The sequence below is a fragment of the Erpetoichthys calabaricus genome, chromosome 13 (assembly GCF_900747795.2).
Source record: "Erpetoichthys calabaricus chromosome 13, fErpCal1.3, whole genome shotgun sequence".
NCBI lineage: Eukaryota > Metazoa > Chordata > Cladistia > Polypteriformes > Polypteridae > Erpetoichthys > Erpetoichthys calabaricus.
Window position 1 is genome coordinate 132,520,413 of NC_041406.2, and position 24,843 is coordinate 132,545,255.

Here is a 24,843-nt window from a genome sequence, read left to right on the forward strand (position 1 = left end):
GCCCCTAAAACATTTGAACAGTGCTCTTAGAAAGAGAAAATCAGAAATTTTGGAAATGTCTGCTAATGCCCCACGATAGCAGCAACAAGCCATGAAATTAAAGGACAGGCTTAATTAACGACAGCAACTGGCACCTCATTAAGCAGCTGGTTGGAGTGAAATTGGTTGGAGTTTCAGGCCCTGACTTAATTGGTCTTCTGTTGGCTCCCTCACTTCACATTTCATTTTACAAGGGTTAGAATGAAAACCTGCAGCCATGGTGGTCCTCCAGGACCGGACTTGGCGACCCCTGGTCCAGATCATCCAACCAAGCAAACATTGAAACCTTGTTGGGAGAAAGATAGGATGAAAATGAATAGATTTGGGTGGGAAGTGGCGCAAAAAGCAAAAGAACACATGGCAGACAAATTAAACATTACTTCAACAGTACCATTACCTGCAATACAACCTACTTCCAGGTGTGATTGTAGATTTTGCACTTTTAGACAAAAATGACAATGATAAAGAAATAATTTTCAGTGCATATACTTTACAGGAGTACATTGACAAATATCCCACATATGTACAGATTTATATAGCTGCATCAAAGGATTTAGACAATAAAATAGGAGTAGTAGTCATTGTTCCAGAGAGTTACGTCTATGAATGAATCAGTAATGGGATATCCGTCTATGCAGGAGAAATGATTGCATTACTACAATTGATTGAAGAAGTTGGTCCAATATGATTAGTAATTTGTTCAGATTCAAGTTAATCTCTATTTATATTAAATTATATGCCAGAAATAAACATTTTCAAAAGCAATGGGAGGAAGGAATGATGGTATTACAGAGTTGAGAGGAAAGTGTGAGAAATGAAATGCAGAGGGAGAAACAGAAATGATGAACGATTGATAACAATACGTAGATTTGGACACTCTGGTTTAAACAGTTCGTTTTATGGGATAGGAAAACAACAAATAAACTTACGTGGATATTGTGGAAAAGCAGAAACAGTAAAACATGTGATATTACAAAGTCGGAAGTTTAACGAGGATAGCAGATTTTAGGTTGAAAACCTCACGGAAGTGAAAGTGAATCTTATCTTGGAAGATATTTTGCAGAAGAAATCAGGAGATGCATCGTTTTCTATCACAATTTTTGAACGATACTATTGAGTGAGATGACATAGTAGTGAGAACGTACTGATCTACACTCCATGCCAGATGGTGGCGGTAGTGCACCAAATTGTTTCTTTTTTTTGCCAACCGCCAGTAAATCAACAAGAAAAAGAAAAGAAGAAGGTTTTCGTCCTCTCTTTCTACGGGACTCTATTGGTCGAAGCGAACCAACTTACGTCATCTCCTTTTTTCTCCACCTCCAAAACTGAACGGAAGGTGCATTAGGTCCTTCAGCGGAAAAAGAAGCGCCGGAGGAGCTGACGCCATTTCAATGTTTTCGGTTGCTACGTATTCAAAATAATCAATTACCGCTCGTCTATTGCCGGCTGAGAGGAAACAGCGATTGTGTGTTTCGGTGGTTTAACTGGTGCAAGTATGTAAGCTCAGACATATTTAAATGTTTCATTAAATGAAACCAACTTGACCAAGGCCGAGTTGAGTCGGTTGTGAGGTTGTCGACTGCTGCATTGTTACCGCTTTCTGGCCGATTGCTTCGAGTGTACAGATGACACGGGAAGTAAAATGGCCAATTTGTGTTAGCCGCATAAGTCACTAATGTTAGGGCGTTTTATATTTAAGAAAAGATGTCGGCATTCCTAAATAGAACATTTTTCGTTTAGAACTGTTGAACTGCAGCCGTACTGTTTGTAGTCGCTTGGTGGCGCCAAATGACATTACAGTACATATACCGTACATGTAGTATTTTGTAGCTTTTAACCCAATTGGTGTGTAGCGGTAGGTTAAAAGAAAAAATAACCTTGTATTTCAGTGGTTGGTTTTCCACAGTTTTCATGGGTGTATTCCTTTTTGTGTGCAGATTATATATAGGATATAGTTCATGCTTAATATTATAATGTTCAAAAATTGTAATAACCTGTAAGTAGATTAATAGTATATTAAGAAAACATTCGTGTTTGTTCTGCCAATGTTCCAATCACATAAATTGGTCACTCGAAATTGGGGCGTCATGATTGTGTGCCTCACTGTGCCCAAGACCGGAGCTCTCTGCGCTCCATAGTAGCTGAGTGGATTCTTGGCGACTCTTTTTATTCAGGTTGAACAGTGACTAAATGTATAGTACAGGGGTAGGCAACGTCGGTCCTGGAGTGCCACAGTATGTGCAGGTTTTTGTTCCAACCCAGTTCCTTAACGAGAACTCAATTATTGCTGATGAAGCACATATTGCTTAAGTGACATTTTAATGCTTCATTTTAGTGGTCTAACTTGTTAAGGTTCTCCAACCTTAATTGCTTATTTCAATCTTAAACTGCTGCATTCAGTGTTTTAATTGCTCCTTATTAGCAATAAGATGTAAAACAGGGGTAGGCAATATCGGTCCTGGTGAGCCGCAATGGCTACAGGTTTTCATTCCGACCCAGTTCCTTAATTAGAAATCAATCATTGCCAATCTCAGACCTTATTTAATTTTATGGCTTGTTAGTCTGTGCAATGTAAGGCTTTTATATCGTAGATTTTTTTCCTTTCCAAGGATATCATCCAAATGATTTGAAGCCTAAAACAGATCATTTTCAGTCTGTCACATTTTTCTATTAAGTGTTTTATTAAATCAAACCGTGCATGATGAACACACACAGATGTAATTGGGGAAAAAAGCTAGCTGGAGAACTGCTGGCTGCTTTGTCTTTTACATCTTATTGCTAATAAGGAGCAATTAAAACACTGAATGCAGCAGTTTAAGATTGAAATAAGCAATTAAGGTTGGAGAACCTTAACAAACGAGACCACTAAAATGAAGCATTAAAATGTCACTTAAGCAATATGTGCTTCATCAGCAATAATTGAGTTCTCGTTAAGGAACTGGGTTGGAACAAAAACCTGCACATACTGTGGCACTCCAGGACTGACGTTGCCTACCCCTGGTATAGTACATTGAGAGACGCTTTTATCAGGGTGAAAGCGGTGAGCTGCCAGATGGCCTCAAGATTTTGCCAGTACAAACTACTACCTAAAAAGTGATGCTAAAAGCATGAAGTGTAACCCTTGTTAACTGCTGATTAATCTGTCTGTAATGTCGTATTTTTTTTTACATTTCTTAGAGTCTTGTTTATATTCATTAAAAAGTTTATTTTGTAATATGAATTATTTACATTTTCATATCAGTGGGATGAAAAGAGCATTTGAGATGGATGATATGGAATTCAATATTCCTTTTTGGAAACAGAATTCTAACAAAAATGACAATAGCTGTGCTTCATATGGCATTCCCAAACTTTGGATTAATCATTCAAAATAGATGTCTAATGAAAACATTTAGTACATTTACATGCATTTGCTTAATCAAGTAAACATCAGTCTGGGGGACTGTTTATGCAACAAGTGTTACGGGACAAGGTTACAATTTGGTCATTGATCATTACAAGTGAAGAGTTCAGAACAAAGCGCAGACTGGTTACACTTTCTTTGTTACAAAAGCCATGTTTAATAGTAATATGGTTTACTTAAAATCATTTGTAATTGTTACAATACTAATTGGTGATCTCTCATTAATCTTTGAAAAGCTGAAGGAGGCTGCAGTTAAATCAGATGTGTAAAAACAGTTGTCAGACATTAACATAGCTGTATGTGTTCCTGTTTATTTAACATGTATTGCTCATGCATAAATATCTTAACAAAATGTGTGTGGCAAGTCTGACTTCAGAGCTGATTGGTGACGTTTCTAGATGTCAACACTTGTGCTCAGTGTGCACTATGATAGACCAGAGATTTTCTTCATGATTGGGATGTGGCAAGGCAAAAAATATTTAAATTGCTCCAAATTGGAGAAATGGATTTTCATTTGGAATTTGAATCCAACCAACCCACTCCTCCCAGCTCTGTAAAGTTTATATTAACTTACTGTTATTTAAGATTTGATTATTTGGTTTGATTTCACATACACATACAATCTTTGTTTTCTTGATATAGCAGACCCCCAATTTAACATTCTCATAGTTGACACTTTCCCGCATTTTACGTTTTTGAATGATATGTGGTTATAATGTTAGGTTTTCCAAAAGTAGTAATTGTTTTGAACGCATAATGTTATACATAAATGTATTTATAGTTATTTGAATATCAGTAACTTACTGTATTACATTGATTTGCACTACTTTATGCATCTTCATTTTTTGTCAGGTTCTGGCATTTTCTATGTAGGCTTTAAGATCTCAAATGCAGTTTGTACAGACTATTAAGAAAACTTGTAGCACAATTTATTAAAATTGAAATCTGTCTATAGCTTTTGAATACTGTTGCCAGCTGTTAAGAGGAGTTTTTAAAATGAATTAAAAAAGGCAAAAACCTAGTTTTTTTGTTTCAACTTGAGAATCTAGGTTTCAGTTACGGGTATATTGCAGCTCAAATTAGATTTTTTTTCTTTCCCACCACTCGTGCAACACATCCAGTTTTTTTAGTGAAATGTGATCAACAAAAACTTGAAATCATAACATAACTGATTCATGTATTGGATTGTGATTTCAGCGTGACCTGTGTTTGAACTAGGGATGCGCTAATCTTACCGCTTGATGGCTGACAACAAGTAGTTCGTGAATGCTGTAGGCTAATAGAGTAGTAAATTAATAACTTTATTAGAAAGGAATTAAATATTACAAAGAACAATGCAAGTTTATTAAGCTATAGTGAAAAAAAACTATAGATTTTGTTCAAGAAAACAGACGTTTTTAAATATTAAAAATAACTCTTGTGAATGTTTAGCATTACACCAACAACAAGATACAAATTTATTTCAATTTTAAAAAAAAAAAAAAAGCTCCTGCCGAATTTTAATTCATGGTATTATCATTATGTATTTTTTTTTTTAATCGTCACTGCCCCAGTGCCTCTACTAGAAGCAGCATTCAAAATCTATTAACTGTGTTAACTTGTACTGACAGAAGCTTTTGTACTAAAGTAGCCAAGGATATGAATCACAATATTTCTAGCTCATTCTGATAGGTATGTGTGCTCTTGAAGTTTATTGTGAATACATAGTAGAATGAAATTCTTACTTGCATGTCATATTGGAATAGTAAAAGCAACATAATAACAAAAAAGATGCATGTGAGTGTTTGTAGTTTTTCATTTTGTGTTGTCAGCATTTTTATTTTGGCTTGGTATGTCTGCAAAGTATGAGCTGCATATGCCTCGTACACCTGTTGCTTGAATGACATAGGTAAACACTTTATCAAAGGTGATACTTGAACACACCACTCTTCACACAAATGGTAATCTCTGTATGCATAGATTGACATAGAGCCCATGTTTGTTCTTGTCAGAAGTTGATAGGTTTACCCAGCTTAGAAGGATTGTTTTCTCGTCTAGTAGTGTCAGTTGCACATGCATCAGTAGAGTTTGTGCAAATATTGAGAGCAAGTCATTTCATTAAGTAGAGAACAAGGGTCTTTACATATTTCACAAATTAAGCAACAAAATGTACTAAAGTTTGCATTGTGGAATTTTTAAGTATTTCTTCTTCATTTTCATAAATAACAAGTGATCCCTTCAACATACTTTTATGAATAGGAAGGGTTGAGTTTTCTTATCTTTAAATTACTAGAGCTAATATTTATAGAATTGACAACTCCCCCTGAAGTTTCTCCGTCTCATAAATTACATTTTGTGGTGTTGATTTTTCTTTTTCCTTTCTGAAAAATTTCCAAACCATTGTATCTTAGTTTGCATTTAGGGTTTATGTGGAGATGTGGGATATCTAAAGTGCAACTGGCAGTTAAATAAAGGGGTACAAGCAAAACCTAAGGGTTTTGAAGCATCAAGGTGTGATGTTTGTTTAATTCAGGGCAGCAGCAAATCTGTTTTTTCAAATTTTATATATAAAACGAAGGGTGAACGCTCATTGCCCCCCCATTCACAGTGAGAATTGGCATAGTGTCTTGTTACAATTAATTAATCTATCCTTATTTTTATATGTATATTTTTAGAAGCTTAGTATGTAGGGATTGCTTCATCAGTATTGGCATCTCCACTTTTGTAGTTTATTGTTCAATTCTTGCACAATTATGAATATATTTGACTAATCACATGAAATTAACTTTTTATTAAGCATTAGATGTCTCATTATTACAAGGAAAAATAGACACAGTGAGTTATAAGATGATTTTCAGAAGATTCTTTTAATTTCCTTTGTAGCGGCATGTACAACTTTGATATTGTAAGAAGAGCAATTTTAATTTCTAGCTTCTGTTTGCATTCTCGCTGGACATTCATAGGCACCCAGCATTAACAGTTCTAGTTATTTTTACTGTCAAAGTTGCATGTGTAGTATTCATTTATCTTCAGAATCCGCTCCCAGTAAGCAATTTACTACATGTACTGTAAAGTTGTAAGCTGAAAACGTTCTAGATTATTAACTATCAAATGCGTTTTTCCCATTTGGACTTTGGAGTTCTGAAATGTGAGCACAACTCCCTTAACTGTGTCTGTGTGTTTCACATCCTTTTTCCATGGTGGTGTTTCTTGTAGTGTTCTCATCGTGTCCTTTGTTGTTCAGCTGATTAAAGGTTTGTGCCCTGCTACTGAAGCTGAAGACTGCATTTTTCATTGTGCCAAGCCTCTACATACTGAGTCCATTGATGTCTGCCCTCATTATTCATCTATGAGTGATAGACATCATAACAGAAGCAACATGTTTGACTGGGTAGCATTTTCTCATAAAAATGTCCCTTAAACAGTTCAGGGGTAGAAATGCACTTTTGATGGAAGTTTTATTATGAGAGGAACATTTTGCTCACATTTATTCAGTTAATTATTTTGGCATCCATCTCCGCATGTAACATGCTAGAGGCGACCTATTGGTCTGTTAGCAAAATGTGCTGCATTACTTTTCTTCTCAGAGGTTTCAGGTAAATCTGTACAAAATGTTGGCTAAGGGGTCCATGGCAGCTCTGCTAAAATCTGTTGTGCTGCGAGGTTCATGGAAGATGTATTTGGACTATTTATCATCTCCAGCCTATTGTTTTCACACCACAAGTAGAAAGTACAAGGCTACAAATGCACCATTTCAAATGTATGTTTGAAGACAAAGAGGAATTATTTGAAGAACATAAGGCAGTGGTGCGAGAGAAGCTGTCTGCAATGAAACATTTTGAATTAAGCAGTATTGAGAAACCAGACATGAGAGATTCAACAAATGCATTTTTGTAAGGCATGGTGCGTGTGGACCTGCTGGGTCTGTAAAGGAACCAACAGGAATTGAATTCGTGGATATAAACTGATTGAAGCTGGGCTGCATGTTGACCACTATATCATTATGAAAAAGGACTTTTTTTAGGTATCTCAATCCTAATAGATAAAATCATTCTTTGATACCTAACCCACTAAGGAAACATGAAATTCGTTAGTTGGTACTTCCTTATATTCAGACTCTCCTGACAGTATGATGGCTTCTTATAAGAAAGGTAAGAGTACATGTGTAAAGAAGCAATCCAGTCGTATATGACTAATTGCTAAATAAGAATGTTCTACAGTCTGTATTTCAGGAGTGGCATGATCCACAGATTTGGTTTTGGGACAGTCAGAAATATGTCTTTTTACTCAAGGACACAGTGCCAGCAATTTTGCTAACAGTTTCTCCCTGAAATTCAAAGGAACTGTTCATTATCCCCCTATTTGTCTTAATTACCACCATGCCGTGTAAAATAAGTTGTAAAGGAGTTGTAGTTGACCATCTTTCTCTTATATAACTATACAAAATACAGCTTCAGAGAGATGCTGTTGTAAGTCATTTCAAATATTGTATACTTGCCAAGCTTATTCATATCTTTTATTCTAGTTATTATCTTGGAATGTATAAATGCTTTTAAATATAGAAATTACAGCATTAAATAGAAGAGGTTTTAAAATCTGGTTGTTGTAAAACCATGTGCAGCCATTTTAGGTTAAAGCAACTTGCATGATCCTAAGTAATTTACCTGCTTGACAAAATGTTTTGTCCGCTCTAACAGAGTTCAGTGGTGTGTATTTTTATCATCAGCTCTTAAACTGGGATGAAGTCAGTATAGAAATTCATCCATGGGCAAAAATCTTTTAAAGGTCTTATTCACATTAAGTCTCTACCATAATGACTGGAGTACAAGCTCTCTTTATCATCTCTGGTTCTGTGAAGACTAGCATGAGATTCTTTTAAACCTATGGTAATGGTTGTAGATATCATCTTCTGAAACCACTAGGTAATTGCCAGCAAAAACTATTTACTGAATAATTTTGAAAAACGAAATGAGTATCTATACTGTAGGCTTTTCTGATAGGACCATCATACTAGATAATAACATTTGCAAAGCTATCCCTAAACTTTTACCTTTAATTGAGATGCTGTTTCATCCCTTTCAATCTATCACATTTCTATTCTTTTACCTACCGTCACACACTATGGATAACAAATTATTTCATTATGTACAGTTAATGAAGTAAGACATTTAACACTACTGTATTAAGGTAGCTGTTGGCCTCTGGGGCACCAGAGAAATTTGTGCACCAATATTCAAAGACCCCACTTCTATATGTGTTATTTAAACATCCTATGCAAATGGTAAAATGGCAACAGTTTGAGATCAGTTGAACACAACATACGCCCATTACTTGGAGTAATTCCTAACCATTTCATCAAGCAGTAGTTTACTACATGGAGAAATGTGGAATTTAATTATCATTGTATATCATATATTTCTCATTGTAATAAAATAGGGTGGAGAGGAATCAGAGTATGCCAGATTCACATTGGAAAATGATCCCAGTTCCCTGGAGCTGTAATTTTTGCCGGGCTAACCACCGTGCAGTATTGCTACCTGACAATAAATACAAACATTTTAATAGTCAAGTTATCTTAAAGCAGTGAGTGAGTTGATTCTAAATTTATTTCTTGTAATGTGCTCTGTTCTCTTTGTACTTTTAAGTAATGGTCATGTGCTACAAGGTGGGTTCTGTGTAATTTTTAGTCACTGAAGGTATTTGTTTTTGATGTTCCATTATACCACTTCTCGTGCCATATGGTTCCAGAAATGTCAGAATTGTTGACATCTATTAGTATGCATGTGTACATTGTAATACCAATTGGACAGACGCCTTTTTGAGTAGGTAGCAAGTACTTGCACTCTCAATGGATTATGAAGACTGCCTACAGCTGCACATTTGTCTAAACCCTTAACAATGGAGTAGATAACTGGATGGGGACCTAAACGGCACAGTTTCTATTTGATTTTATAGTTTTGCCTATGGAGTTTATTGAATGAGCTTGTTATTGTTTTCATGTATTTTTGGGAGAAAATGATGCAGTGCAGTGCACTAGGGAAAAGCTGATGAAATTAGTGTCCGATGTATACTGCAGTTTGCTCAGATGTTCCTACTTTACTACACACCTTTTAGATTTCACTATGAGTTGTGCCATCAGACCCCTCCCCCTTTTAATATGTGTTTAGTGTTGCATCACAGAGTGTTTCAAACTTGGTGAGCTATCATTCTTGGATTTAATCCTGTGTTTCTTCAGAATGGGTCTTGTTGAAAATGGTGGATTCAGTTTGAGAACTTTCACACTTGCAAAAAATATTGTCCAAGCATTCTTCATTTTCAAAGGTTTTTTTTTTTTTTTTTTTTTTTTTTTTTAATTATTTAACTTTGTGATCTTGCTTTCATTGTTTATTTGTTGTTCTTGATTTTTCCACAGCATATGACCTTTTAAGATTTTGGAATTGCTGTTAAGGTTCCTTGCATGCAGCAGTGTTGTCTAGAAATGGTGTTAATTATTCATAGAGATTTAATGAATGTCTACTTCATTTTCAGGTATGCATTTCAGGAGTTTATAGATACCTAATCTTGCTATAGTAATGGTGTTGTTCTGTGTGCCTTTTCACCTACAGGTGCTGTTTTTTTTATGCTCAGCATGGCAGTGGTGATCCGTTTGCGGGGACTTAGACTTGAGGCTGGGTCTGAGGATATACGCACATTCTTCACTGGACTAAAAATACCAGATGGAGGTGTGCATATAATTGGTGGACCTCTTGGAGAGGCTTTCATTACTTTTTCTACTGATGAAGATGCTCGACGGGCTATGACCCGTTCAGGCGGATCAATCGAAGGCTCATCTGTGAATCTTCTACTAAGCAGCAAGGCTGAAATGCAGAACACTTTACAAATGAGCAGGAGAAGAATGGAACCTTCCAGAAGAGAGGTTGCAATTGAAAAATTCAGAGACAGAAAATCGGATTTAAGTGATATGACTGCTTCATTTGCCGAAAACCTTGTTGCAGAAGTTCGACGAATGAGCCGGACACACATGAGTGGAAGTGCTGCCCAGCATGATTATCTTCCACCTTCTCAGAGCCACATAGCTAAGAGTTCTGTGTCAAATCCTGGTTCTGCTGGTTATTTATACTTGCGTGGAATGCCATACTCTGTTACAGAAGATGATGTAAGAAATTTTTTTGGAGACTTGTATGTCGATGAAGTTATACTGTTCAAAAATGCACAAGGAAGAAAAAAAGGAAATGGCATGGTAAGATTTATATCAGAAAGCGATGCATATAGAGGCCTAGAGTTTGACAAAAAATACATTGGATCTCGTTTTGTGAATGTGAAACCTTCCTCTGAGAAGTTCTGGATTAATGCTGGAGGATCTGTAAAACGAAAGGAAGATCTGATGGTTTACCAACATCGTCACCATTCCCCAGCATATCAGAGAATGAGTCGTTCGAGATCAAGGTCACCAGTAAGATACAAATCCAATTCATTTTCACCATATAATGAAGAAAAGCATTGCATACTTCTGAAAAAACTTTCACATTCTACTGATAAAAGGGATATTTTGGAATTCTTTAATTCGGCAGCTTTGAGTGAAGACCAGATCATGTATGTATATGACAAGGATGGTAACAGGACCAGAAATGCTGTAGTTGTGTTTAAACGATTAAAGGATTATTGTAATGTTCTAGAGCAAACAAACAATGTCCTTAAAAATCGCATAATTGATGTGATACCGGTATCAAAGGATGAAGTGGTGGATATGTTGCAGTATAAGAGGAAGACGGAAACCATCTATTCAAGATCTGACAAGCAAATGGAGAGAAGAGAGAGTGAGGAAAAGTATTCATCTTTAAAAACTTGTATTTATGTGAGGAACCTTCCATTTGATGTCCGTAAAGTAGAAGTGAAACGTTTATTTGAAGGTTTCAGGATTTCTGAAAATTCTGTTTATTTGCTTACTGATAATAATGGTGTTGGAGTGGGTGAAGCTGTTGTTAGATTTCGATCTGAAGAGGAGGCAGCAAAAGCAGAACTTTTGAATAGAACAAAGTTTTTAGGAACGGAAGTGTTGCTGCGACGCATCACTGAGAAACAGATGAAAGAATTTGGTGTTTTGGACAATTTCAGAAATGAGGAAGGTGATTATAGTGAGGAGAGCTCCTTAACATACCATGACAGCAGCAGGGCATTCTTTCCTGATGAAAGGCCCTATCCAGCAACAGAGTTTGAAGTTCCAAGAGAGAATTATGTTCCTAGAAATCAGGACCCTTCTTTTGGTTACAGTGATGATCATAATGGGCATGATTCAATGTTGGATAATGGTGGTTTCAAGAATGGAAATAAGGAACCTGAACTTGGTGGGACAAATACCACATTCTTTGAAGGACCTACGTGTGTCAAGCTGACAAATTTTCCATCTTCAATATCCATAAATGAAATATATGACTTTTGCTATGGCTATCGGGTGATACCTGGTTCTGTTTCTCTCCAGTTTACAAAGAGGGGACTCCCTAAGGGTACTGCCACAGTTGTATTTGAGTCACGTGGGGAAGCTGAATCAGCAGTTAAAGAGTTGAGCGGTCGACCTGTTGGGACTCAAAAAATATATTTGCATATGCTTTAATTAGGTGTGCGCTAGAAGAAGCGCATATGGTCACTTACATTTTTGCAGCTGTATAATGTTGAGATAAATGTGAAATTTAAATTTGAGTTCAGATTTACAGCAGCACATCAAAACAGAATGAGAATGCCCTAGCCAAAACAAAATCTTATTCTGAATGCAGTGAATCTGTGTTCTATTAGTAAGATATTTTTGTGTATATGCCAATTTCTTTACATCCCTCATAGAAACCTGGCTTTCCATTTTGCAGATCTAAGGCCAAAATGCATATTGCAACTTTTTGTTTTTTTTAAAACCCTCCCCCTTCAAAAAGAAGCGCTTTCTTTACACTTTCAGTTCCTTTGTTGTTCACTTGCAGATGTATCTCAATAAATATTTCCTCATTCATGTTCTAAAGTTATCATGTTTTTTTTGTCCTAGTAATACAAAAAAGTTTCCTTCCTTCAAAATAAGCTAGCTACATTGAATTCTTTGGGCAGCATTTTTCTTGTTGAATTTTCATATTTTCCAAATTATATTATTGTCTGGTGGTTTTAATTAACTACACCTGGAAAAAAGTGAAGAAAAGTGACTTGAGACTGTTAAAAGTAATGAGATTGCTGCCTTAACCAGGCGAACAGTAAAGAGTATGGTCATACGGACAAATTTTACTAGTTGAAGGTGTTCAGTGAATGATTTGCGTTCAAATGTTGAAACATTCTTTCTAATCTGGTTTACAAGTTGTTTACTGTTACCGATTTAATCTTTAGCAAATTATAGTTGATCTCGAAGATATTTTACTTGCACTACTGTAAATCCTTAATTTAGAAGAAAATAGCAATTTGGTCAGAAATGTGCATGATTCTTTTATCCTTAGGCACAACAGAGAATTGTGTGCCTCGGTTCTTACAACGCATGCAGTGTCCAATGTTGTAAAATGAAAAATTCTCAAGACGGTTTTGTATTATAATGCAGCATTACATAATGCAATGCTGAAGCTTTGAGAATTTTTTGCAAGACGTACAGTTAAATTTATAACTGCCAGTTTATAGTCCATTGCTTTCTCCTAAAATCATTGGCTTCAGCTTGTTGAGTCATGGTGACATTGTCTAGCCTCCCATGCTTCTTTTTAGTATTTTTATTTAGCTGTTTAGCAAGCAACTTTTGGGAGCATTTTGGCAGACTTCTCTCTTTTTCTCATCATTGGCATCATTTAAGTCCAAAGGTGTTTTAGAAATGTTTATGCATTATAGCTCCAGTGATCTGCATTCAGATTCCACCTCTGTGGAGTTTGCACATTGTCTCTAGTAATTCAGTTTTCCCCCATGCTTCAGGCTTGTGGAGGTAGGTTGATGATTGATTCTCTGACACCAAGCATCTCAGTGAACAAAGGTGACGATGCCATAGGAACATTCTTTTTGAATAACCCTGTATATAAAGTCTTGCAAACTTGATTGACTCCTTGCTCTTAATTTAACATCCAATGAAGACCGTTTACGAGTTGGATAAATTCAGGGGTCTTTACAGTGTGTACAAAAGTGGCGTTTCAATTGTGGAAAGAAAAACTTATAACTTAGTGATAATAGAAGTCAGCATCTGAAGTATGCAAGTATGCCAGAAAGAGTCAAAGAAATGTATATTTAACCAGCCACTAAGCCTATGGAGACGTAGACAATGCTCTGGAGTTATGCGACATCCACCAGCGGACATATTGTTTATAGCAAAGTCCATTAAGTCACTTTATCCATCCAGTTTATAGCTTCAGTATCTCGCTAGGACCAATCCAAGGCATACAATAAAATTAACCGTGATGTGTTTACAGGAGTGAAAGTTTATTTTTGGAACAGCCTTCATGTTCTAAATCTTTGGGGCAAACAATGTGTGATTTTTATATACTGATCTACTGGTTAAGTTGGTTTTTTACTTTTTATACACAATTGGATATTACCATGTAACAGGCCATTTATTCTTTTATAGAACAAATAATGAAAACCTCCATTACACTCAAGTTGTCTCCGTCTTTTCTCTCTCTATCTATCCATATATAAAAAATATAAACTGATCAGCCACTTTATTAGGTATACCTTGCTAGCTCCAGGTTGAGACCCCCTTTTGCCTTCACAACAGCTGTAATTCTTTATGGCATATATTCAATAAGGTTCTGAAAACATTCCTCTAAGAATTTGGTCTACATTGACGTGTTACTACAGGTTTGTCAGCTGCCCATCCATCATTTGAATCTCTCGTTCCAACACATCCCAAAGGTGCCTTATTGGATTGAGATCTGGTGACGGTGGAGGCCATTTGAGTACAGTGACCTTATTGTCATGTTCAAGAAGCCAGTTTGAGATGATTTGAGCTTTGTGATATGCCATGTTATCTTGCTGGAAGTAACCATGAGAAGATGGGTACACTGCAATTGTAAAGGGATAGACATGGTCAGCAGCAATACTCAGGTAGGCTTTCTCTTTTAAAGGATGCTCAATTGGTACTAAAGGGGCCTTAAGTGTGTCAAGAAAATGCCCCCCACGATCCAGAAAATTGATAAAACCATTAGCAGAATGAAAAAGTCAGAATTGAATTCTCTGGCTCAGGAAACGCCCAAAACCACCACCAGCAGCAGCCTGAGCCCTTGATAAAGGGCAGGATGGATCCATTCTTTCATGTTGTTGATGCCAAATTCTTGCCGTACCATCCGAATGTTGCAGCAGGAATCAAGACTCGCCGGACCAGGCAATGTTTTTCCAAACTTCTGTGGTCCAATTTTGGTGAGCCTGTGTGAAATGTGGCCGCCGTTGCCTGTTCTTGGCTGACAGGAGTGGCACCCAGTGTGGTCTCCTGCTGCTGTAGCCCATCTGCTTCAAGGTTTGATGTGTTGTATATTCAGAGAAGCTTTTCTGCATACCTTGGTTGTCACAAGTGATTATTTGATTTACTGTTGCCTTTCTATCCGTGTGAACCAGTCTGGCCATTCTCCTCTGACCTCTGGAATCAACATTTAATTGCAGAATCAGAATGTCTTTATTGTCATTGTAACAAATACAATGAAATTAGGTGCAGTCCCTGTGGTGTCAAAATATAATTATAAAGGGTAAGAAGAAATAAGGTAAAGCACAAATATTCAAAATAAGACCTTAATTGCACATGAACACTATTGCACAAGATGTCATCTATTGCACTGCTGCATTGGAGGGGATTAGGTGGCATTCAGTGCCCTAATACAGTAGCATCAGGGTAGAAACTGTTTTTCAGTCTGTTAAACTGTTTTGATGCTCCTATATCTTTTGCTATCAGGCAACAGTTGGAGCATGTTATGAGTGGGGTGTGAGGAGTCTTTTAAGATATTTCCTGCTTTTCTGAGGCAGCGAGAGCTGTGCAGTTCATCCAGAGAGAGTAAAGAGCAGCCAATGATCTGCTGAAGTGTTTTCCTCTGCACTGTTGTGCAGCTGGAAAACCACACGCAGAGGCAGTAGCACAGGATACCCTCAATAGAGCAGCAATATAAGGACAGCAGCAGTTTTTGGGGGATGTTATTTTTCCTGAGGACTCCCAGGAAATAAAGTCTCTGCTAAGGTGGGGCCTCCATGGATCAGACTTGTTTTTCCAGTACATCCCACAGATGCTTGATTAAATTGTGATCTGGGGATTTTGGAGGTCAAGTCAACACCTTCAATTATTTGTCATGTTCCTCAAACCGTAATCAATTTTTAAGTGTGGGGGTGTGTTTACCTGCAGAAAGAGGTTACTACGATCAGAAAATACCATTGCCATGAATGGGTGTAAATGGTCTACGATGACCTTTAGGTAGGTGGTAAGTGTCAAAGTAACATCCACATAAATGCCAGGATCCAATGTTTCCCAGGAGAACATCACCAATAGCACACTGCTCTGCCAGCATGTGGCCGCGCACCCCCATATGCAGCAAGCTGTGATGCATACTGTGTTCTGATGCCTTTCTGTCACGGCCAGCATTAAGTTTGTTTTTTCAGCAATTTGTGCTGCAGTAGCTATTTTGTGGGATCTAACCAGAAGGGGGCTAGCCTTCACTACCCATGTGCAGCAGTGAGCCTTGAGTACCTGTGACACTTGCTGGTTTTCAGGTTGTCATTACTTGGACTAGTTTTGTTAGGTACTAACCACTGCATATCACAAACACCACACATGACCAGCCATTTTCAAAATGCTCTGTCCCAATCATCTAGCCATCATAATCTGGCCCTTGTCAGAGTTGCTTGGATCCTTGCGCTTGGCCATGTTTTCCTGCTTCCACCACATTGCCTACAAGAACTAGCTGTTCGCTTGCTGCCTAGTGTTACCCTCCCCTTGACAGTTCCCATCATAATGGAATAATTAATGTTACTTCACTTGTTGGTGGTTTTAGTGTTGGGGCAGATAGATGTGTGTGTGTAGATCGATGTACCTTTTATGAGAGAATAGCATTGTGGGAGAAGGGTTTAAAAACTGAAGTTTTCATTCAGCAGATTACCCAAATTATGTAGTTTGCTAACTTCTGGCATATCTGAACAACCATTCAGCTTTACTTGTATGCCAATCTCAGTATGGAGAAGCAGCTTTTTGTAGCATGGAGTGACAAAGTGAATATGGCCTCCAACAGCTGAGCTACACCCATTTGTTTTATTGACCAGGCAGAATGAAGTAGGTGGCATTTAGCACTAGTTAAATTAACACATATGGCTCTTAGAAAAACACTTGTAATATTGGGTCTTTTAGCAATGTTCAGTTTTAAGAGTACATCAGTAGATAAATAATGCAAGTATTTTACTTGCTGGTCTTTATTCTCTTACAGATATACAGTTGTGGTTGAAAGTTTGTGAACCCTTTAGAATTTTCTATATATCTGCATAAATATGACCTAAAACATCATCAGATTTTCACTCAAGTCCTAAAAGTAGATAAAGAGAAACCAGTTAAACAATTGAGACAAACATATTATACTTGGTCATTTATTTATTAAGGAAAATGATAGAATATTGCGTATTTGTGAGTGGCAAAGTATGTGAACCTTTGCTTTCAGTATCTGGTGTGACCCCCCCTTTGCAGCAATAACTGCAACTAAACGTTTCTAGTGACTGTTGATCAGTCCTGCACACCGGCTTGGAGGAATTTTAGCTCATTCCTCCGTACAGAACAGCTTCAACTCTGGGATGTTGGTGGGTTTCCTCACATTAACTGCTCGCTTCAGGTCCTTCCACAATATTTCGATTGGGTTAAGGTCAGGACTTTGACTTGGCCATTCCAAAACATTAATTTTATTCTTCTTTAACCATTGTTTGGTTAGAATGACTTGTGTGCTTAGGGTCGTTTTCTTGCTGCATGACCCACCTTCTCTTGAGACTCAGTTCATGGACAGATGTCCTGACATTTTCCTTTAGAATTCTGATATAATTCGGAATTCATTGTTCCATCAATGAAGGCAAGCTGTCCCAGCCCAGATGCAGCAAAACAGGCCCAAACCATACTACCACCACCATGTTTCACAGATGGGATAAGGTTCTTTTGCTGAAATGTAGCATTTTCCTTTCTCCAAACAACGCTTCTCATTTAAACCAAAAAGTTCTATTTTGGTCTCATCTGTCCACAAAACATTCTTCCAATAGCCTTCTGGTTTGTCCACGTGATACACTTCCACAAACATATGTTGTGAAGAGCAGACTTTGATAGATCCCTGTTCTTTAAATAACACAGGGTGCCCACTCACACCTGATTGTCATCCCATTGATTGAAAACACCTGACTGTAATTTCACCTTCAAACTAACTGCTAATCCTAGAGGTTCACATACTTTTGCCACTCACAACTATGTAATATTCGGTCATTTTCCTTAAATAATTGACCAAGTATAATATTTTGTCTCATTTGTTTAACTCGAAAGCCCCATGCTCTAATATAATGAGACATTGTGCAGGTAGGAAGTGAACACACCATGGCAGATGGGTAAACTGTGAAACTTTACTTTGTGTAAGACATGAAGTGAAGAGGAAGGTGGAGAGGTGATTGTTTATATATATATATATATATATATATATATATATATATATAGTGCTTTAGAAAGTACTTGGACCCCTTCAGTTTTTACATATTATGTTGCGGCCTTGTGCTAAAATCATTTACATTCATTTTTCCCTTCTCAAGCAACACTCAATGCCTCAGAATGAAAAAGTAAAAACAGGATTTTTTTAACTTTTTGCAAATTTATTAAAAGTACAAAACCCGAATACCACATTAACACAAGTATTTAGACCCTTTACTCGACACTTTATTGAACCCCCTTTAAGGCAGCGATTCCATCATGGGTATGACAAGCTTCACATACCTGAATTTGGGGATTTTCTTCTCTTCAGATCCCCTCAAGTTCTGTCTGGTTGGATTGAGACAATCAGTGGACAGCTATTTTCAGTTCTCTCTGGATATATTTGATTGGGTTCAAGTTTGGCCACTGGCAGGACCACTGAAGAACATTTACAGAGTTGAACCTAAGGCACTCTTGTGTTATCTTTGCTTTGTATTTAGGGTCATTGTTATGTTGGATGGTGACCCTTTGGCCCACTGTGAGATCCAAAGTGATTTTAATCAGCTTTTCATTAAGGACATCTTTGTACTTTGTTCTTATTTTCCTTCCCTTGACCTCTGTTTAGTCTCCCTGTCCCTGCCAATGAAAAATAACCCCACAACATGATCTAGCTACCACCATACTTAGATAGATAGATAGATACATACTTTGTGAATTTTCCCTTGGGGATTAATATACTCCAGCAGCAGCAGCAGCATACTGATAAAAACGCAGTGCAAGTTAAAAAATGCAAGGTGGAGAGTGCAAGGCAGGTATAATAGACAATAACTTAGTATAGTGTTAACGTTTACCCCCCCGGGTGGAATCGAAGAGTCGCATAGTGTGCGGGAGGAATGATCTCCTCAGTCTGTCAGTGGAGCAGGACAGTGACAGCAATCTGTCGCTGAAGCTGCTTCTCTGTCTTGAGATGATACTGTTCAGTGGATTCTCCATGACTGACAGGAGCCTGCTCAGCGCCCGTCGCTCCGTAACAGATGTCAAGCTGTCCAGCTCCGGGCCTATAGTAGAGCCTGCCTTCCTCACCAGTTTGTCCATGTGTGAGGTGTCCCTCTTCTTTATGCTGCCTCCCCAGCACACCATCGTGTAGAAGAAGGCGCTAGCCACAACCGTCTGATAGAACGTCTGCAGCGTGTTATTGCAGATGTTGAAGGACGCCAGCCTTCTAAGGAAGTATAGTTGACTCTGTCCTCTCTTGCACAGACCATCAGTATTTGCAGTCCAGTCCAATTTATCATCCAGCTGCACTCCCAGGTATTTATAGGTCTGCACCCTCTGCACACAGTCACCTCTAATATTCACAGGGTCCGGGAGGGGCTTGGGCCTCCTAAAATCCACCACCAGCTCCTTGGTTTTGCTGGTGTTCAGGTGTAGATGGTTTGAGTCGCATCATTTAACAAAATCCTTGATTAGATTCCTATACTTCTCCTCCTGCCCACTCCTGATGCAGCCCACGATAGCAGTGTCGTCAGCGAACTTTTGCACATGGCAGGACTCAGAGTTGTATTGGAAGTCAGATCTATATAGGCTGAACAGGACCGGAGAAAGTACAGTCCCCTGTGGCGCTCCTGTGCTGCTGACCACAATGTCAGACCTGCAGTTCCCGAGACACACATACTGAGGTCTGTCTATAAAACAGTCCACGATCCATTGTGATGATATTGCACTGGTAATGAGCAGTGCCTGGTTTCCTCCAGACTTCACACTTAAAAATGAGACCGGTCAGTTCAATCTTAGTTTTATCAAACTAGAGAATCTTGTTTCTGAGAGTCATTTAGGCACCTTTTTTGCAGACTCCAAGCAGTCTTTCATGTGTCATCTGGCCACTCTGCTATAAAGTCCAGATTAGCAGACAGGAAAAACTACCAGAAGGACACTATCTCCACACATTCTCTGCAGCTCATTGGAAGTGTCCATTAGGTTTTTAATCACCTCCCTTAAAAATGCCCTTGTTCCCATGATTGCTCAGTTTGGTTGTGTGCACAACTCTAGTAGGAGTTGTGGTTGTTCCAAACGTAGTCCATTTAAGAATTACGGAAGCCACTGTGCTCTCGGGGACCTTCAGTGCTACAGCAGTTTTTTCATAGCCTTTCCCAAATCTGTGCCCTTGACCTTATGGATTGTTTTTTTGCTCTGATCCACATTGTGATGTGTGGAACCCTCAACAGACAGGTGTGTCTTTCCTAATCAAGTGCGATCAATTGAATTTTCCACAGATGGACGCCAAGGTGTAGAAGCATCTCAGTGATGATCAATGAAATGGGAGGCAGCAGAGCCAGATTTCATCTGTCATAGCACAGGGTCTGAATAATTGTATCATTGTGACATTTCGGTCTTTATTTTTTATTTGAATAAATTCCAAAAATCCTATTTTCATGTTGTCTTTCTGGGGTGAAGAGTGTTGTGTGAACTGAAAAAATGAAATTAAACAAAAGACTGCAATATAATGTGAAAAAGTGGAGTTGTCTGAATACTCTGAAGGCACTCTGTGTGTATATATTATATGTATGTGTGTATATATATATATATATATATATATATATATATATGTCATATGAAAAAGTTTGGGAACCCCTCATAATTCTTTGGATTTTTGTTTATCATTGGCTGAGCTTTCAAAGTAGCAACTTCTTTTTAATATATGACATGCCTTATGGAAACAGTAGTATTTCAGCAGTGACAATAAATTTATTGGATTAACAGAAAATATGCAATATACATCATAACAAAATTAGACAGGTGCATAAATTTGGGCACCCCAACAGAGATATTACATCAATACTTAGTTGAGCCTCCTTTTGCAAATATAACAGCCTCTAGACGCCTCCTATAGCCTTTCTTCCATACAAAATCCAGTTCAGTTAAATTTGATGGCTGCCGAGCATGGACAGCCTGCTTCAAATCATCCCATAGGTTTTCTATGATATTCAAGTCAGGGGACTGCGACGGCCATTCCAGAACACTGTACTTCTCCCTTTGCATGAATGCCTTTGTAGATTTCAACCTGTGTTTTGGGTCATTGTCTTGTTGGAATATCCAACCCCTGTGTAACTTCAACTTTGCGACTGATGCTTGAACATTACCCTGAAGAATTTGTTGATATTGGGTTGAATTCATCCGACACCTTGACTTTAACAAGGGCCCCAGTCCCTGAACTAACCATACAGCCCCAAAGCATGATGGAACCTCCACCAAATTTGACAGTAGGTAGCAGGTGTTTTTCTTGGAATGCGGTGTTCTTCTTCCGACATACAAAGTGCTTTTTGTTATGACCAAATAACTCAATTTTTGTCTCGACAGTCCAAAGCACTTTGTTCCAAAATGAATCTGGCTTGTCTAAATGAGCATTTGCATACAACAAGTGACTCTGTTTGTGGCGTGAGTGCAGAAAGGGCTTCTTTCTCTTCACCCTGCCATACAGATGTTCTTTGTGCAAATTGCACTGAATTGTAGAACAATGTACAGATACATCATCTGCAGCAAGATGTTCTTGCAGGTCTTTGGAGGTGATCTGTGGGTTATCTGTAACCATTTTCACAATCCTGCGCATATGCCGCTCCTGTATTTTTCTTGGCCTGTCAAACCTGGGTTTAACAGCAACTGTGCCTGTGGCCTTCCATTTCCTGATTACATTCCTTACAGTTGAAACTAACAGTTTAAACCTCTGAGAGAGCTTTTTGTAGCCTTCCCCTAAACCATGAGACTGAACAGTCTTTGTTTTCTTATCTTTTGAGAGTTTTTTTGAGGATCCCATGCTGTCACTCTTCAGAGGAGAGTCAAAGGGAAGCACAGCTTGCAATTGACCACCTTAAATACCTTTATATCTCAAGATTGGACACACCTGTCTATGAAGTTCAAAGGGAAGCACAGCTTGCAATTGACCACCTTAAATACCTTTATATCTCAAGATTGGACACACCTGTCTATGAAGTTCAAGGCTTAATAAGCTAATCCAACTAATTTGGTGTTGCAAGTAATCAGTATTGAGCAGTTACATGCATTCAAATCAGCAAAATTACAAGGGTACCAAAATTTTTGCACAGCCAGTTTTTCACATTTGATTTAATTTCATACAACTAAATACTGCTTGACTAAAAATCTTTGTTCGGAAAACACCCCAGTACTCCGATGTTCCTAGGAAATGAAAGACATACCACTGTTATCTTTTTTTGTTTAAAGTAGAGTAAATTATTATGCAGGCTGAGAGTGGTTCCCAAACTTTTTCATATGTCTGTATATGTATATTCATTTATATATATATTCATATATATATGTGTGTGTGTATGTGTATATATATATATAAGCAGAGTCTATGTATGTATGTATGTATGTTTGTATGTTTGTTTGTCCGCCATACAAATCTGCACCGGGCATCCGATCGCCACCAAACTGGGGGTGAGGCTCCTTTGTGACCAGGAGGAGGTCAGGAGTATGTTAGGTTGGGAAAAATGTTTGTGGTGAAGCGCAGGGCACCTTTTCACCGACACAACGTTCAGCACACGTCCCCGTACTTATCATTGACAAGATGGCCGCACATTGCAACAGATGTTAACGGCCGCGCCATCTAGCGGCAGGTTTGGTCCCTGTGCGTCACTCTTTACCAATGTTTCTTTAAATTGCCAAGAGATGGCGGAAGTGTCCAAGTATGAGAAGGCTGACTGCTTTCATCGGGTGAAGGGGAACTGCCGTATGGATGTAAAACGTGAACGACCCAGTGCGCGTGACTGCCTTTCCGTATTTGTGGTGCTATTTGCTCGCTTTCCGACTCACAGTACAATATTCAGTCATGGTCTTTCTGACTGACTGGTGAGATTTGTTCGCTTTCAGTTGTATTGTAAATAACGTACATTCATCTCACTGTGGTGCTTATTCCGTACGTAATACCATGTAACACATTATAATTGTCCTGCTTTTCGCTAATATACCCATGCCACCAAAAAAAAGATGTGGAATTAAAAAGTCCACTTCCGATGCCAGAAAAAGTCTATTTCAAGGGCGTCTGAAATGTTGCGCAAGACGTGAAGATGTTTTCATATCAAGAATTCCACTGATTCCGAATGATTTACCCTTTGATTTCAAACGACTACAATTTCCTGTTAGTTTGGCTTTTGCTATGTCAATAGCAATTTTGCTATTTCAATTAATAACGCTCAAGGCCGATCACTGCAAGGAAAATCCATGCTTTTCACATGGACAACTCTATGTAGCATGTTCTAGAGTGGGCAATCCTCAGAATTTGTTCATTTTCGCACCACAAGGCCAAACAAAAAATATTGTGTATCCAAAGGCTCTGGAATGACCACTTATATTACCTATTACAATAAAATGTCAATCAGAAAACTGTTTGTTCTATTTCAATGTTCTGTTTCTTTCATTTATAGATTCCCGGGCAACGCCGGGTACTCCAGCTATGAAATGCTGGCAGTAAGGAATAATAGAAATCACCGTGCTGCTTTCTATCTGTGATGAACTAACGTTTTATGGGGTGAAAGAAATGATCGCCCCTGACAGATACACTTAATCAGTAGTGTGTGCGACCCACGATTTGTGAGTTTGCGTGTGTGTACGTGTGCGTGTGTGTCAGTGTCCGTGTGCATGTGTGTGGTTTTGTCAGTTTTACTATAAAAACAGTTAAACACCCGCCATTTGTGAAACGGATATTGTGATCATTCTGATCCCTGATCACTGATAAACATTCAGAAGAAACAGCGCTTTTCCAGTGTTTTCCTCCATAACATCCTTTCAGCAAACAAGACTAATGTCCTTGATGAAACAGATCGCCCTTTAATGAAAAGCTGCCAATACGGAATAACAGAAATCACCGGGCGGCTTTCGGTCAATGATAAACCAGCGTCTGTTGAGGTGAAAAAATGGGACATACTGCGGTTGCGATCAATGCTTTCTGGTAACTCGGCTTTTGAGAAGAATCTCTCATGGGGAGGGACAAGAGGGAGCGAGTGAGGCGGGTACAATGAGCTGGGGCGGGATGGAGCGGGGCGAGGAGACGGGTATTTGTGCGAGTGATTTAAATAATGAAAGGAAAAAAAGTGCTTTGAAATCGAGGACCCCCAACCAAGACGGCTTACAAAACAAAACGCGACAGACAGGCATATGCTACTTGTATAAAATATGCACAATAATGACAACAGTGTTAAAGCAATGATGAAGCGAAAGGGACATGCTAAACTTGGGTGGCCACATTGTGCCTGCCCATAAATCCCAACCAATGTATATATCTGAACGGATGTATCTGAACCGATGTATATATCCAAACCAATCTATTTAAACCAATATATATATATCATAACCAATGTATATCAACCAATATATATATCTCAACCAATGTATATATTTGAATGGATGTATTCAAACCAATGTATATATCTGAACGGATGTATCTCAACCAATGCATATATATCAGAATGGATCTATGCAAACCAATTTATATATATCTCAACCAATGTATCTAAACCAATGTATATATCTGACCGGATGTATTCAAACGGATGTATATATCTCAACCAATGTATCCCAACCAATGTATATATCTGAGCCGATATATATATCTGAACGGATGTATTAAAACCAATGTATATATTCAAACCAAAGTATCCGAACCGATATATATATCTGAACCAATGTATATATTTATGAACCAATCTTTTTTTCCTGAATGGCCCCTCATAGTGTGTGTGTATATATATATATATATATATATATATATATATATATATATATGTGTGTGTAT

At 38.1% G+C, this 24,843-nt stretch overlaps 1 protein-coding gene across 1 annotated transcript; it reads left to right on the forward strand.

Moving 5' to 3' along the window:
• The first annotated feature begins 1,361 nt into the window (after positions 1-1,361).
• Positions 1,362-12,425, forward strand: rbm12bb (RNA binding motif protein 12Bb). Its single transcript, XM_028792527.2, has 2 exons — positions 1,362-1,532; positions 10,027-12,425. Exon 2 carries the CDS (start codon positions 10,041-10,043, stop codon positions 12,030-12,032), a length of 1,992 nt encoding a protein of 663 aa, XP_028648360.1. The 5' UTR covers positions 1,362-1,532; positions 10,027-10,040; the 3' UTR covers positions 12,033-12,425.
• The last annotated feature ends 12,418 nt before the right edge of the window (positions 12,426-24,843 follow it).